The sequence below is a fragment of the Oryzias melastigma genome, linkage group LG15, assembly GCF_002922805.2.
Source record: "Oryzias melastigma strain HK-1 linkage group LG15, ASM292280v2, whole genome shotgun sequence".
NCBI classification, from domain to species: domain Eukaryota; kingdom Metazoa; phylum Chordata; class Actinopteri; order Beloniformes; family Adrianichthyidae; genus Oryzias; species Oryzias melastigma.
The window spans coordinates 31,141,884-31,157,306 of record NC_050526.1 but is presented as its reverse complement, the minus strand read 5'-3'; the positions used below and the strand labels follow the sequence as shown (position 1 = coordinate 31,157,306).

At 44.0% G+C, this 15,423-nt stretch overlaps 2 protein-coding genes and 1 non-coding gene across 3 annotated transcripts in view; 1 reads left to right on the top strand and 2 right to left on the bottom strand.

The window, feature by feature from the left end:
• The window catches only part of esco2 (establishment of sister chromatid cohesion N-acetyltransferase 2), a gene marked incomplete in the record, with an annotated part of 5,744 nt that extends 4,882 nt beyond the window's left edge, over positions 1-862 (bottom strand). Inside the window, 2 exon segments of the mRNA XM_036215468.1 lie at positions 117-169; positions 718-862. Coding sequence (XP_036071361.1) covers positions 117-154 — 38 coding nt within the window.
• A 9,525-nt stretch (positions 863-10,387) lies between these two features.
• On the top strand, positions 10,388-13,214 carry ccdc25 (coiled-coil domain containing 25). The gene is made up of 9 exons (XM_024264024.2): positions 10,388-10,563; positions 10,637-10,684; positions 11,968-12,007; positions 12,084-12,135; positions 12,231-12,306; positions 12,376-12,479; positions 12,546-12,748; positions 12,825-12,870; positions 12,954-13,214. Exons 1-9 carry the CDS (start codon positions 10,539-10,541, stop codon positions 12,981-12,983), a joined length of 624 nt encoding a protein of 207 aa, XP_024119792.1. The 5' UTR covers positions 10,388-10,538; the 3' UTR covers positions 12,984-13,214.
• Positions 13,215-13,984: 770 nt separating this feature from the next.
• On the bottom strand, positions 13,985-14,057 carry trnaa-agc. Its single transcript has one exon. It is a non-coding gene; the product is annotated as a tRNA-Ala (tRNA).
• Positions 14,058-15,423: the final 1,366 nt, after the last annotated feature.

The window sequence follows — 15,423 nt, the reverse complement described above, 5'->3', positions numbered from 1 at the left end:
GTTGGATGACTGTTAAACGGGGTGGGAGGGGGGGGTCATGAAGGTTAGAGCCTGAACGACTGATTACTTATGAGTGTAAAATCTGCAGAACCAGGACCAGCAAAGACAGCTCTAACCTGTCAGAGTCCACAGTCGGTCGCTTCCTGCCGATCATCTTCAGACCTGAGAACTACAGGACAGATTCACCTGAACCAAAACCACAGACGTTCTGCTACCAGGTCAGAGCCCAACCCGGTTCCTGCAGAATCTAGAAACGTTTCTCTATAGAACTACAGAATAAAGCTGCTGTGATGACGTCATCCGGTCCCGGCGGCTCGATATGGTTCTACTCTTTTACTGATCAGATAACTCTCACAAACGGAACCATCTTTACGAGTCGTGACGTCACCTCCAGCAGAAACGTCACACCAGGGGGGGTCCCAAGTCAGTCCTCGAGGGCCGCTGTCCTCCATGGTTTCTAACCAGCATGCCGTTGACGCTCCTGATTGGCTGAACACACCTGATCAGGTAACCAGCGGCAGATAAGGCGGGATTCTGGTAAACCAGCGGGAGGCCCTCGAGGCCTGACTCTGGACCTCCTGATCTACACAAACACCGATAATCCGCAGCAAGCTAACAAGCTAGGAAGTGATCCGGAACACCGACGGCGCGCGCGCGCGCGCGGACCCCCCTTCCTCAGCTACAAGAGCCGCGCGAACGAGAATGTCCGTCACTTACCGCGAGGACACGGAACCGTGAGGGAAGCGAACACGCGCAGAAATGTTTCAACCTCCTCGCGCCTTCTTCGCCCGGACGTTTTGAAGAGCGCGCCTTCCGACAGGAAGCGGAAGGGCGGAGTCTCGTTCGTGGCTTACAAAATAAAAGCCCAGGATAATTTTCCGACACCAGAGCCGTGAGGATAGATGGGTCTTTGCTGCAGATGTACGCCTGATTGGAAAAGTATTTAGGCCAAACATTTAAACAGATCAAAAAAATAACTTCTTAAAAATAAAAAACAACTTCTTTTATATTTTTAACCAAAATAAAAGTTAAACTCATCTGGATTTTTTTCAATTTCCACTTGGTTCAACTTTCTGACTATATAAGAGAACTGGACTGAGCGAATTTGACATCACCATATCCACCTTATTCCTGGGGCCGGGAAAGGGGATCGGGTAGTAGGTGTGTTTGAGATCCCCCGGCGCTGCGCAGATCGCCTGGATTGCGGTGCATGTTGTCAAATGTGCGCCGTCACAAAGTATCGCGAGAAAGGGGCGGGTTCAAGGCGCCTTCCTAAGCCAGCGCAGCCAGAAAATAGGTACTGCGCTGGCTGCAGGACTACAAAACAATGCATTGTGGGAAACTGTGTCCACACAATTCTTGTAGTTCGATGTGAAATAACTGGCGCTAAATGAAGGACATCTGTGTATTTTTTTACTTTTTCTGGAAGGTAATGAATCACTGATGAAAAAATAAACAAGATTTCAAATAATCTGTGGTTATATTTGTTATTGTTGTCTCTAAAACTTAACTTTAACTTAGTTTTATTTATTTATTTGGGACAGTGCACATGCAATGAATCCCGCGGCTATTTTTAAAGATGTTAAAAAAATAATATCAAAGACACAACATCACAAATCATACTAGGAGGAGTGGCTTATTAACTTTCAGACGAATGGTAAGGACAACCCCCAACTCCTGGATCTCGTCCAGTCTCGTCATTCACCCTCATCTCAGGCGCCTTTCTCCGCCCCTCCAGCAGCAGCTTAGTCTCGCCGATGATTCAGGTGAGGCGCTGGGGATCTCAAACACGCCTAGTGACAGGCCGCTCATGTAAAAGGGGTTATGGGTGCAACTTCCGGTTTCTATACCGGAAGTTCCCGGCGCTATTGGTTTCCACTGAAACTTGGCGGTTTTGTTAACTTTAGCGGTGCATACAAACTTTAGAATTGTGTTTTACTTAATCCCTCAAAAGTTTCAAAAATGTCTTTGCACAGTTCAGGTACATGCTGTGCAGCTCGTGGTTGCACTAACAACCAAACTAATTAAATGTGTGGCTTAAGGAGCGTTTTGTGGGACATGGGCTGCTGACGAAGAGGGGGTGCAGCTGCCCTCCTCGGTACAGATTTTACCGTCTACCGGGCGAGGATGAAGTCAGGAGGATGTGGCTGAAAAATGTAAATCTTAAGAAGCCACCGAAGACATTATAATTATCTTTGTTTCATTCTGTGGATAAAGTACATGGAGGAAAATCCATTTCCAACATTATGGTGGGGTTACTCCAGAACACCAGAGAAGAAGAGACGTACTGCCGATACCTGACAGCAGCGTCACAAGAGCAGAAAAGATATTTGCTGTGTATTTGCTGCATCTCCTGGTATCAGATATTCAAAAATTACCTATTTTTAAACCACAGCTGACTTTGTCAAAACATGAAACGGGCAAAAGCTACACAGCGCGATGCATCCCTCATCCAGCATGTAAACACAAGCTCGTGAGGAGATAAAGTTACAATGAATCAGCACTGTGTCCTAACTCCATCAGAAATAAGCATAAAAAAACGATTTTTCCCAACAGCTTCAAACAATAAAGAATCATGAGGTGAAGGTATGAAGGTATTGATATGCCTCGGAGCTTTTAAGATTGTTCATAGCTTAATAGCTTCGCCATCTGCAGCAACTGAGAAAGTAGCTAAAAATGCTACTGTAAGTTCTGTTTGGCCATTTTTAAGGTCATCCTCCAATCCCTCAATTTTAGCAGCTATCTTTATTACGTCGCGTCTTTTGAGACGTGACAGCTGGTGTTCCCACATTTATATGTAGTTATAGATCAAAAACAAGAGGAACTGTGCTGTCAGCTCTACAGTTAATCATTGACTTTAAAAAAAGTTGTTATGTCCAGTCAGTGGTTGTAATGTAAATAAATGCTAGTTCCGGTGTCTACAGGAAGTATCAACCATATTTCACGCAAAGGCTCATGGGGGCTAGGAATAATGTGGATAGAAAATACCTTTCAGTTCCAACCAGATTAAGTCCATTCAGACACCATTTTTCGCGATGTGTCTGTCATCCTTTTGGAACCAGACGTCCTCAGTGAGCTGGGATTTGTACATGTCAGTCTTAGTCTGCATTTCTATGGCAACCACTCTGTCCAATCAGTAGTGAGCATGATAGAAGGCCACACCCCTTCCACTCAAAGGGTCAGGAGAATCTGTTCTTCATTCTCCAGATTCTCCAGAGCTGCTTTTAGTGGAAGGGGTGTGGCCTTCCAACGAGCTCACTCCTGATTGGTAGCAGTGGTTGCCATAGAAACATTGACTCAGACCATAGACATAATATATAATTAGACGCATCGTCTCTGACATCACCCATTGACTTCCACAGTCCCCCAAATGAAGCCTGAATATTCAGTTCATGGCCGCAGCCATATTGGCTGGAGTTAACTCCGCCTCACACGGACCTTCCAAATATGGGGAAAAGGCAAGTTTATTTATCATGTACAGACAATTCAAAGTGCTTTACATAAAACATTAAAAGAAACAATCAAAAGAAATAGTAAAAATGTGATCATTAAAATAAAATTAAAAGAAAGTAAAAAGATTTTAATTTAAAACAAGCATAAACAGTGCGGACGTAAACTTTTGAAAAGGGGCGGGACCGAGTTCACCCGCTTTTCCTCCGGTTTGTTTTAGTTCACGCCCACAGCTCTGCCGTCTGTGCCTCATCTATGCTAACGGCTAACAGCTTCAATTCTCCAGCAAAGCTGCACCGCGGTGGATTATTTACATCATGAATCTTTACAGGTGAGTACTTGGTGTTTTACACACAATCTGTAACGCGGTGGAAGTAACTTTTAGACAACAATGAAAACGTATTTTTCCGTGGTACGAGTTTAGTACGAACTGAACATTCATTGTTTGAACATGTTATTTCTGTGGTCCGAAGATATCTTATTTAATAAGAGTTATTTAGTCTTAAGTTACTGTAGTCTTTATATACACATTAAAATACACCACAACAGTAATATGATTGTGTAAAACGTAGTTTTCCTCTAGTGTTAAATCAAATTGTTGATATATGATCACATGATGCTGTGATTACAATATGAGGAACATTTCTTTTTACTTCTTAGTTAAGTTAATCATGTCAACTTCTCAAAGCTGGAGCTAATATTTAAGTGAATCCTCTAAACACAGTCACAGTGAAGCAGAATGAACTAATATCAGTCAGAATGTGATGAACATCAGGTCTGAAGAGGTTAAACAGACTGATGCTGCCTCCTCTTCTGCTGACAATCAAACTAAATACTATCATGTTCTTTCAAAGATAAACTCATTTTCTTAAAAGATTTGGTTTAAAGATATTCACATGTATTTTGAGCATAAACAAGATGAAATATTTTATTTTGTGTGTTTAGCTCATCTTTACAGAAACAGCACTTGTACAAATATTTTTGAGTGAAATCTATTTTCTTTTCCTTACAATTACAGTTTGGATTAATGGTGACATCATTTCCATTTGGCACCAGAAGGACCGTTCAACAAAACCACCACAGCGACGTGAGCTCGGCGAGGACCCACATCACCTGGATCAGCTGAGGCGGACGATGGTGGACATCTTTTATTTTTAATTCTACGAGGAAGAGCAGCTCCTGGTTCTCTCATCACTGTGGAGGACGTGAACGGGCGACGTCTGGAGTCCGGAGCTGTCTTTGGGAACGGAGAGAATGTCCAGCAGCTGCAAACTCTTCAACCCAGCAATAAACTTTTATTCTCTTTCATTTCTTACTGAATGTTATTTCAGTAGATAGAAATGTACTCTTTAGGATCATTTATTAGGTTCTTTAAATATAAAAACAGACAGTATTATCATGGATGATGCTTTCTAACCATGACATGTGTAAAGAGGCCCCTACTTTGAATAAAGGAAAACTAATTCTGAATGTTCAATAATTAATGTTTGTGATGTTTTGAATCATTTCATCTGCTTCAAAAATAAATTTTGTACAGATCTGACTTTGACCCACATTTCCTTTTGTTTTACCTATATGCTAAAACAGTGAATAAACAGAAGAGACTGGTCACTCAGATACGTTAAACATGATTTTTATTGAATCACACATCAGCAGGAGTCATCTTCATATGTTAAAATTAAAATTTTACTGCCTTTAAATGTAAATGTTGTTTTGGATTATAAATCCACTCACCAGCAGAAGCAGACCTGAAGAGGAACATACAAGACAAACATTAGATACAATTTAAAAAAGACAGAGCTAAATATAACATGTACACATTTATTAAAAATTAAATATTTAAACTACATGTTCTTATTAACTGAAAGTTGTCTGTCTTCACATTTTAACTTCACATGAAGAGATTCTGGTGTTACTGTAGCAGATCTGAATCATGTCCTTATATGTTATAACTTTGCGATTAAAGAAAAGAACTATCAATAAAAATACTGAGAAAACGTCATTTTTTAAACTTTAAACACAATAGATATTAATGTTGCTGAGAATTTTAAAAAATCGAATTACTGGAACTAAAATAAATAATCATAATATACATTAATGATTTATTTCCGGCAAATATAAAGTTATTCTTTTAGTACTTACCAGAGAAAAGACACCAGATGACTCCCAGAGCGTATTAGAACAGTTTACATCACGGCAGCAGGACAAAAACCGAAATATAGCGCTCATGCTAACGCTAACTCTGTAGCAGACCAGCTAAACACCGGAGCACAGCTCCCAGAATCCACCGCGATCGTCACCCGTCAATCAAAGACAGCGCCCCCTCATTAAGCGAAAATAAATGCTGTTTTAAAAAGAAATTACAAACTTGGAAAAAAATTCACTCCCCTCAGAGTTGTCATGGATCAAATATGCTTCTATTGATGAAATAAAACCTTAAGCACCAGGCATTAAAGGGGTTTACTAGAGGGCTGAAAATGAGGATTTTAACATGGGAGTCAATGGGAATTTGCTCACTCTAAGCACCAGCCTCTCTGGTCAGTGCCGGTACTGCAACGTTTTGTTACTTCCGGGTTGGCCTCACGTTCCGCCTGCCAGTGTTGGGGGTTGGTTAGACCAACTTGGACCAATCACTGCCGAAAGGCTCCAAAATAGTGACGTCTGTATTGCAGAAAAAGGCCGACTGAATTGGGTTAATTTCACTGGAGCCGGAGGTTGGGCACACTCACTCTGTCCAGGTTTCATATACAGTCAGTGGTTCAACTACTTGTTATGGTAGCGTTCCTACCCAATCATATGTTAGCATGATTGTGTAACCATGTTTAATCAAAATCTGACAAAGCTTTTTAAAAAATGTCTGAGGGTAAAAACAACAGATAGACCCATCTGACAGGATTAACCTCTGATGTGCAGATTGACAGATCGTAGGTCTGGTTTATTCTGGAGAGAAACCAGGAGTTTTTTAATAAAAGGATGTCGGTGTGTTGGTGAGAGCAAATATCTCAATTTAATTTTTCGTATTGTAATGACCCTGTTCAAGACGAGCAGAGAACGGGGTTCATTCTGTTTATATTATGTCTCAGTGTCTATAAAGGTTTCCGTTTTTGTTGGTCAGCTCTGTGGAGTCAAAGTGCTGCTGTTGCATCACTGATGAGGTGTTTGCATTCGGGGCCAGGTTTCTTTCCATCCCTTCACTCCAGTGTTTGGATCAGCTCCATGTTGTCATGACAACACTATCATGACACTGGCGGATCATCAAGAGAAATGGATGGGTTGGTTTGTTCTGCTGCTCTGATTTAAATTAATTTATTACTTTTGTTACATACAATACAGTAAAATGAAAACAATGTTTTGATAGATCGACGGAATGTCTTTTCTGTTTGGTTTCCGTCTCTGTTATGTTTATTTGTGACCGCAGCTTTCAAACATTTGTCATTTAATCATTTATTTTGTATAAATGTTTGTTTAAACATTTTTAATTATTGTTTTATTGTCTTGTTATTTTAATAGAAATTCACGCTGGTTCTGACAGGAGCCAAAATCTTTCATGACTAACTCCCATAGACTGTAAAAACAATGGACAGAGCGAGCACTGAGGTCTCCCATTGGAAATGCATTACTTCCTCTCCTCGCGAAAGTAGGCCGCCGCTTTCACCGTCACTTCCTGAAACGGATATCGCCATTCGCAACCCATCTTCAGCGATTGGTCTGAGTCATAGCTGAGTCATGGAATCTACAGGAAGTACTGTCGCCAATCAGGAGGGAGTTTATTGTAACCGTCCGCCTCTTTCCACGCCTCGACCACGAGACAGCGGGATGTAAACAGCTTCTTCTTTAATCACGGCGGCTCGTGAGAATTGCTGCAACACACTCTCAGTAAAATGCGTACATATTCCACGACTTTTCACTCTGAAATACTGTGTATAATATATGCCAAACACGCTTTTTGCGTGCATATGATACGCAATGGTAGAGAATGGGTTGCGCCGGCGTACAATACTTACTTACTGCCCTTTACACCTTGAGACGCTTAGGGCAGCAACGAAATCTTTCCATTTCTGACGGTCACGGGCCAAGGTGCTGATTGTTCCCCAGGTGTATCCAAATTCTTTAGCTCAGCCTCTACTGTTCGGCGCCAGGTGATTTTGGGCCGTCCTCTTTTTCTGTTTCCATCCGGTGTCCAGTGTAGTGCTGTTTTTATGATTGTGTTTTCTTCACTCCTCACTACGTGTCCTATCCATGTCCAGCGTCTTTTGAGGATAATTGTTGACATGTCTTCTTGGTTGCAACGGGACAATAGGATTTCATTGGAGATCTTTTGTTGCCAGAAAATCCCTAATATCCGCCTTAAATTTCTTGTGTGAAAGTTGGAGAGTTTTGTTGAGTCTTGCTGTGTCATTCTCCAACACTCTGCTCCATACAATAACACCGACAGAACACAGCTGCTGTAGAGTTTCAGTTTGGTCTTGGTGTTATACCGTGATGACTTCCAAATATATATAATGCTGTTGAATGTAACCCTTGCTTTGTTAATCCTGTTCTGTATGTCCTTATTACTTCCACCATCTGATGTTATGATGCTACCCAAGTAAGTAAAGCTTTCTGTGAATGGTAGATTCTGATCATTGACCTTGATTGGGGTCTGAGATGAAATGTTCAAGGTCAGAATCTCTGACTTTTTCTGGTTGATTTTGAGACCGACTTGAGATCCAAATTCAACCGGTCAGTCTTGTCCTGGATGTGTTGGTGAATATGAGAGAGCAATGCCAGATCATCAGCAAAGTCGAGATCCTCCAGGGTGGAGAAAAGTGTCCATCTAATGCCAGTTGGTCCTTTTTCGGTCGTGTGGCGCATCACCCAGAAGAGAAGAGCTGACATCACACAACCTTGGCATACTCCAGTTTTCACCTCAAACCAGATGTCACTTCCTCCCACACAGCATTTGTAGTTGTTATAGAAGCTTCTAATCAGTTGAATCATGTGGGTCGGTACTCCATAAGCCCTCAAGATTTGCCACAAGGTGTCTCTGTTCACACTGTCAAAAGCTTTTTCAAAGTCTACAAAGTTAACTAAGAGCTCTCGCTGCCATTCAGCACTCTGTTCTATAATATTTCGCAGAGTAAAAATCTGTTCTGTGCATCTCCTTCCTTTTCTAAAACCGGCTTGTTCCTTTCTAAGTGTTGCATTCACGGCTTCTGACAACCTATTAATGATTATCTTGGCCAGGATCTTGCTGGGGATAGACAGAAGGGTGATACCCCGCCAGTTGTTACAGTCACTGCGTGTGCCCTTCTTTGGAATTTTGATAATAACACCTGTAGCCCATTCTTCTGGTATGCTTGCTGATGTCCAAACCGCTGATGTCCAAACTGTCTTGAAAAGTGGTTCCAATATCTCAACACTGACCCACCAACAAAGGAAGAAATTGCTTCAGTCATCAAGTCACTAAAAAGCAATAAAGCACCAGGTCATGACAATTTGAATCTAGAGCTGTTCAAGACCGACCCAGAGACAGCAACAGAGCCGGCATACAATATACACGACTTTTTAGGTTTCGTTTTGATCACGTGGTCAGAAATCCTCCGGCTCTTTTCTAAATGACGTCGTTCCCGGTTAAGGTTAGGATTACGGTTATGGTTAGGGTTAGAAAAGCAAATTGTTCGTTTGTGGGGCTGTCTGTGATGCTCACGCCTCCACCAGGGGACGTGTCAAACGTGGAAAACAGATTTAACACGTTTAGGACCGCGCGTATTACATGCACGCAAAAACCGGTTTTGCCGTATATTATACACGGTATTTCCCAAACCGTGGGATATGTCCGTATTTTACTGAGACTGGGCTGAATGTACAAGTCATTGTTGAAGCCTTTGAGGGAGAACCATTCCAACATTTGATTCTGTCAGCGGTCCTTTGGGATTTACTTACATTTATTCATTTTTGTCGAGATAAAAGGAGCATTTGGGTGACGCTGCTGACCCCCTCGCGCGCGTCTCTTCACATGCGCGGCCACGTTACAGTCTGATCAGATGCACGTGAGAAGCGCGTTCAGCGGTATTTAAAATAAATAACCATCCTAACAAGTGAACAGCTGGATCTTTTTTCTGTTTGAAAATACGACCAGGTCCTTTCAAGTTTGTCTCGCGCTCCTCAGACGGCTGCGTCTAATTCAGGCTGAAGCTGGAAAAGTGCGGCGAAGATGAAACTTTGGTTGGTGATTTTATGCACATATATGCAACTTATAATTTATAAGCTACAATCAAAACAGTGAAATAAAGAAAAACGAACGTTAAACAAACAAAAAAGTCCAAAGCACATAACCTCAGAGTGAAATCTATTTCTACAGAGTAAATCCTCATCTAAAAATGTCGACAGCATGCTCCTCTTGTTGTTTTAAACTGCTGCATCGGTACATTCCATTGAGGAAAACAACAGTAGGACAATGATTGGTACATTGTTGAATTGTAAAGTAGGTGTTAAAAGGTCTTCACGGACCCATTGATGAAGTCTGCTCCCATTGGCTACCCGTCATCTGTCAATCAAACCCCCCAGACGGTCGACGTCAGACCCACAAACGGTTATTGAGCCATCTGATTGGTCGATTTATAACTCCAATAACTTGTGATAATGGAAAAAATCTTTAAAAAATTTAGGATTAGAAAAAAGAAGTTAATCAGAAAGCAGCAGAGGAAGAATGATTATTCTGAGATTTAAAATGACTGAGAAATAACTGTCTGTTTCCCAATGGAAGTCAATGGGACTTTGGCCTTTTTGGAACCCAGTGGTACTTCCTATATGGAACACGGAAGGAGGGGGGGTTGCTCTGTCCAGTTATTTTATATACAGTCTATGCTAACTCCCCAAACAGAAAGTGTTTTGTCAGGACATCCGCCTACGTCATGCGTCGAGAAAAGCCTTCAGTCCCCGGGCTTTTATTTTGTAGGAGCGTCGCTACTTCCTGTCGGTCCGTTGCTACGCATGTGCGCTACGCTTTGAGCGCGTGCGGCTGTTTGTGTCCGCAGAGCTTCGGTTTCTTCAAAGACAAGTTCAGCTGAACGCGGGGGGGCTGCTCCGCCTGGGGTGGGGGTGAAATGGTCTTTTACTTCACAAGTGCCGGTGAGTGCCGCGTGCGCGTGCGGGTGGGGGTTCTTCGTGTCAATAACAACCGGTTTGTCGTTTTTTTCTGAAGTGGTGGACCCCCCCTTCACGATCTACATGGGGAAGGACAAGCACGAAAGTAAGTCTCTTGTTTTTGTCAAAGCAGAAGCTGCTCCACTTCCTGTTTGTCTTCCAGCTGCTTCCTTTAGGGGGCGCCACAGCCAATCATCCGTCTCCATCCATCCTCCTCCTTTTTCCTGGCGTCTTCACCTGCTTCCAGAACATCTCCCATGATCCTCTGATGGGTCATTTTCTAATCCATCCGGGTCACTCCCAAAGAATCTCATCACCTTCATCTCTGCTGCCTCAGCTCCGCCTTCTGTCTCCACGCCAGGCTCCGCCTCCTGTCTCTGTGTCAGAGTCTCTGAACCGACACACTCTAACCCTTTCCTCCCCATCATCATGGTCTGACGTCATCAGTCAGTCTGTCCATCACCATGGAAACCAGAAAGAGCTGATCAATGTTGGAGTTCCACCTCCACCATGGATCAACTCCTTTGTTACCACCATCTTTCAGCTCTCATCCATGTTCTGACGAACTCCAACGTCCTCCTGTCTGGATCCCGTCGTAGACTTTCTATAGATCTACAAAGACACAATCCAGATTCGTCTTATGTGTTCTTCTCCAGAAGGATCTACTGAGCAAACGTCTGTGGTTCTCTGGATGAAACCGTTCAGTTCCTCATGACGTTCCTCAGGATGTTCCTCACAGACGTTCTTCGCAGACGTTCTTCACAGATGTTCCTCTCAGACGTTCCTAACAGACGTTCCTCAGGACTTTCCTCGCCGACATTCCTCAAAGACGTTCCTCGGGACGTTCCTCACAGACGTTCCTCACAGACGTTCCTCGCAGACGTTCCGAGGGACGTTCCGAGGGACGTTCCTCACAGACGTACGTCACGACGTTCCTCACAGACGTTCCTCACAGACGTTCCTCGCAGACGTTCCTCACAGACGTTCCTCGCAGACGTACGTCACGACGTTCCTCGCAGACGTTCCTCACAGACGTTCCTCACAGACGTTCCTCGCAGACGTACGTCACGACATTCCTCACAGACGTTCCTCGCAGACGTTCCGAGGGACGTTCCTCGCAGACGTTCCTCGCAGACGTTCCTCGCAGACGTTCCTCGCAGACGTTCCTCACAGACGTTCCTCACAGACATCCCTCTGACTTCAGTCTAACTTCTGCTCTTTCTGTCATGGTGACTCATCAGCTTCATTCTCCATCTTTGCAAGTCTCCATTGTCCTTCAGAACAGGCACTTGTTCTGGTTCTCCTTCAGAACCGGGACTTGTTCTGGTTCTCCTTTAGAACCGGGACTTTTTCTGGTTCTTACCGTAAGCATGTTTATTTTGTCTCCAGATGAAGACCTTATCAAGTACGGTTGGCCTGAAGACGTCTGGTAATCAAGTCTCTTCAGCTTCTGCATGTTTTCTATTGAACCGTTTGCAGTTTTCTGAGTTCGTCTTCATCTGCAGGTTCCATGTGGACAAACTCTCCTCAGCTCACGTCTACCTGAGAATGCCAAAGGTGAGTCCGCTTGGTCTACCTGAACGTCCCGCTGGTGCTGGCGTCTTCTGACGGTTCAGCAGCAGTCGTGAGACGTTTCTGGCTCTTCTTTACAGGGTAGAACGATAGACGACATTCCGGCAGAGGTCTTGGTGGACTGCGCTCAGCTGGTGAAGAACAACAGCATCCAGGGTGAGTCCGGAAGCTTTGGAGCGTTGGTTCTGCTTGGATTCTCTGAGCCGTCGCCTGCTTTGTGCTAAGGTTGTAAGATGAACAACATCAATGTAGTCTACACGCCGTGGGCCAACCTGAAGAAAACGGGGGACATGGATGTAGGCCAGATCGGTTTCCATCGTCAAAAGGAGGTGAGCGGCTCGAGTTCAGGCCGCTCCTGCTGAGACCTCCTTCATCCCAGATCTGTACTCCTACAGGTACACGTGGTGGCTGTGGAGAAGAAGATCAACGAGATCGTGAACCGACTGGAGAAGACCAAAGTGGAGCGGTTCCCAGATCTGGCAGCAGAGAAAGAATCCAGAGATCGAGAGGAGAGAAATGAGAAGAAAGCTCAGCTCCAGGAGCAGAAGAGGAGAGAGAAGGAGGAGCAGAAAAAGAAAAAGGAGCTGGAGGAGCTCAGGTAACGCTCCTTCACCGTTCCTCTTTTATGTGTTTCTGCCGTCTTTTCCTGACTTCTGGATCCTGCTTTTCTGCAGGAGTTATTCTGCCCTGATGAGGGGCGAGAACATGAAAACTAACGAGGTGAGACTGAAGCTGCAGGAGAGGTGGAGAAGAAACACAGATGTTTTATGAAAACCTCTGATGTTTTTGCCATCGCTTTTCAGGACGGTTACGATTCCGATGACTTCATGTGAAGCAGCTGAATGTGACCGTGCTCCTCCGCTGCCCCAGACTGCCGACTGACCCACAGATGTCCTCGGAGCAGAAGTCTAACCAGTCCTGGACCCGGTTCTGAGTGCGGATGATGGTTTTGTGCTGAACCAGAGCCATTATTTCAGTCTGTGTTCCCTGGGTCCATTAGAACCATGAACGGATGTGTCGTCTGTAGAGAAATTAAAGTCAGAGCTCTTTATACTACGACTCCATCTCTTCCATCTAGAAAGTGATCTCATTTTGGCGGGAGCATCATCAACATCCTGGTTTTGGAAATCCGTATGTTCTGTGTTCATCCGAGCCAGAGGCAGTCCGTTATCAGAGTTCTGTTTTTTGTTCTTTGGTTTTGGTTGGATTCCCTGCATTTACCTGGAATTTGGACACAGAAGTCTCGGATCACGCCCCCTTGTGGTTGCATTCAAACATATGTAATGAACCTGATAAACTTACCATAAAAGAAATAAAAAGTAAAATGTAGCTGAAGGTTCTGGTTCGAGATTTTTCAAATATTCAATGCACCTCGACTTTCAACCTTTCAAAATAAAATCAGTAAATTTTGAAAACATGGACATTTAAAGTGTGCAGATCTATTGAGCTCAGTTACAACAATAAACATAATTATAATTGTGACTATAATTTAGTCTTTGAGCCACTTAAGGCTCAGGTCATAATTATGTAAATGTTATTTCTATTTGTTTTCTCAGTTTTTATTATGTTTAACAAACAAAAATAATGAAACAGAAGATCTCTGATTGACAATGACTATTAGGAGTTATAACACGCTTGTTGTCGGTGTATGAAAAAGGGTTGATGAATGTGAATCCAGAGTTTGGAAATCTATGTTTTAATGTGAATGAGACTGTTTTGTCTGCATGATTAGACTATGGTGGGAACAGATCTACTCAAATCTCAAATCAGATCAGAGGATTTCTGAAAAAACAGAACAAGGTTTAACTGATAATGTTTACAAAACGAAATCCTTTGGAGGATGCGGGCATCGATCCCGCTACCTCTCGCATGCTAAGCGAGCGCTCTACCATTTGAGCTAATCCCCCTCCGGTAGACACCTATCCGGGGATTACCCACAAATCCATGCGGCACATCTCTTCGTCTATGCGATATTATGTGAAAATTCCGACATATTTAATGCATAAGCAGTCAGACTTTATGTAAGAAAGCGGCGGAGTATTTTCAGCGAAGTGTGGAAAGCGTCCCTCCGCGAGGGTCGGATTCGAACCAACGGTCAGTGTGACATGGCACCTACTGAATATCTCTGTCGGTGACGTGATACCGTGAAACCCGATTGGTTAGGAGTTGCAGTCACGTGTTATTACCTCTCCGCTGTCATGTAAGTGTGAGTATAACCTGGACGGTGTAAGTTTCATAAATGTTAACATGTTCTACAGAAACGGAAGTTTCTTATGGTCTTAGTTTCCAGGATATTTCTGCAGTTATTGATTATATTGAACTTTAACTGTCTCATGTTTATCATAAATCCTTTTAAATGCGCAGTGGTAGAGCGGCCGACCTCTAATTGGAAATTCACAGATTCAGCAATGTGATGAAGTGTCCTTGAGCGAGACGCTGAACCCCAGACCTCTCCATGTAAATGTAGACTGAGCCCCACGTTGTCTTTGGTTCCGGTTGGCGCCAGTGTTCACCTGCGGAGCCGCCACCAGTGTGTGACCGCTTTGGGCCTTCATTTACCATTTGTTCAGTCTTCAGACGAAGATAACGAAGACGCCGTCTGTCCAGACAAACTCCTCACCTTTTCGATCAGGAGCAGGTACGACCCCTAACCCTCCTCCAGGTGACGGATGTCTGAGCTGCGTCGCCTTAGCTCCACCCACAGCAGCTGAGCGGCTCCAGAAGATGGTCGGTGACCGCAGATGACCCAAACTGAACCCAGTCACCCAAACAAAACCGACCATCACAGCTGTCTGAACTTATCACCACGGCAACGAAGGAAAGTTCTGCTGGACCCTTACCCCCACGCCCCCCAAAAGGATGTTTGGTCGAGTTTTCTATAAATGACCAAGAGAAACAGAGAAACAAACAGAAGCTGACAGCAGGTACACTGCAAAGCCCCGCCCCCCTCATGACATCATGAAACACGACCCATCAAGAGGTAAAATAGTTTATTCTTGGTCTCATGGTACATCTGGGTCTGGACTATCAGCAGTAGTACAACATACTGGTTCTGTGTGGACCAGGACCAGACCGTCACGTGACCGCGCAGACAGGAAGTTCCTCCTCGGACACGGCGGCAGACCCGGCACCTCCCTCCTGCTCCTCAGGAGACGCTCTGCAGTCCTTCCAGCTGGAACACAAACTGGTTTGGGGGGGCGGCGTCCTCCAGAACTCCATTAAAGCGCTCCAGGACCCGGTTCTGGGCCCAGCTCGGAGCCCCTCCCCTGGAAA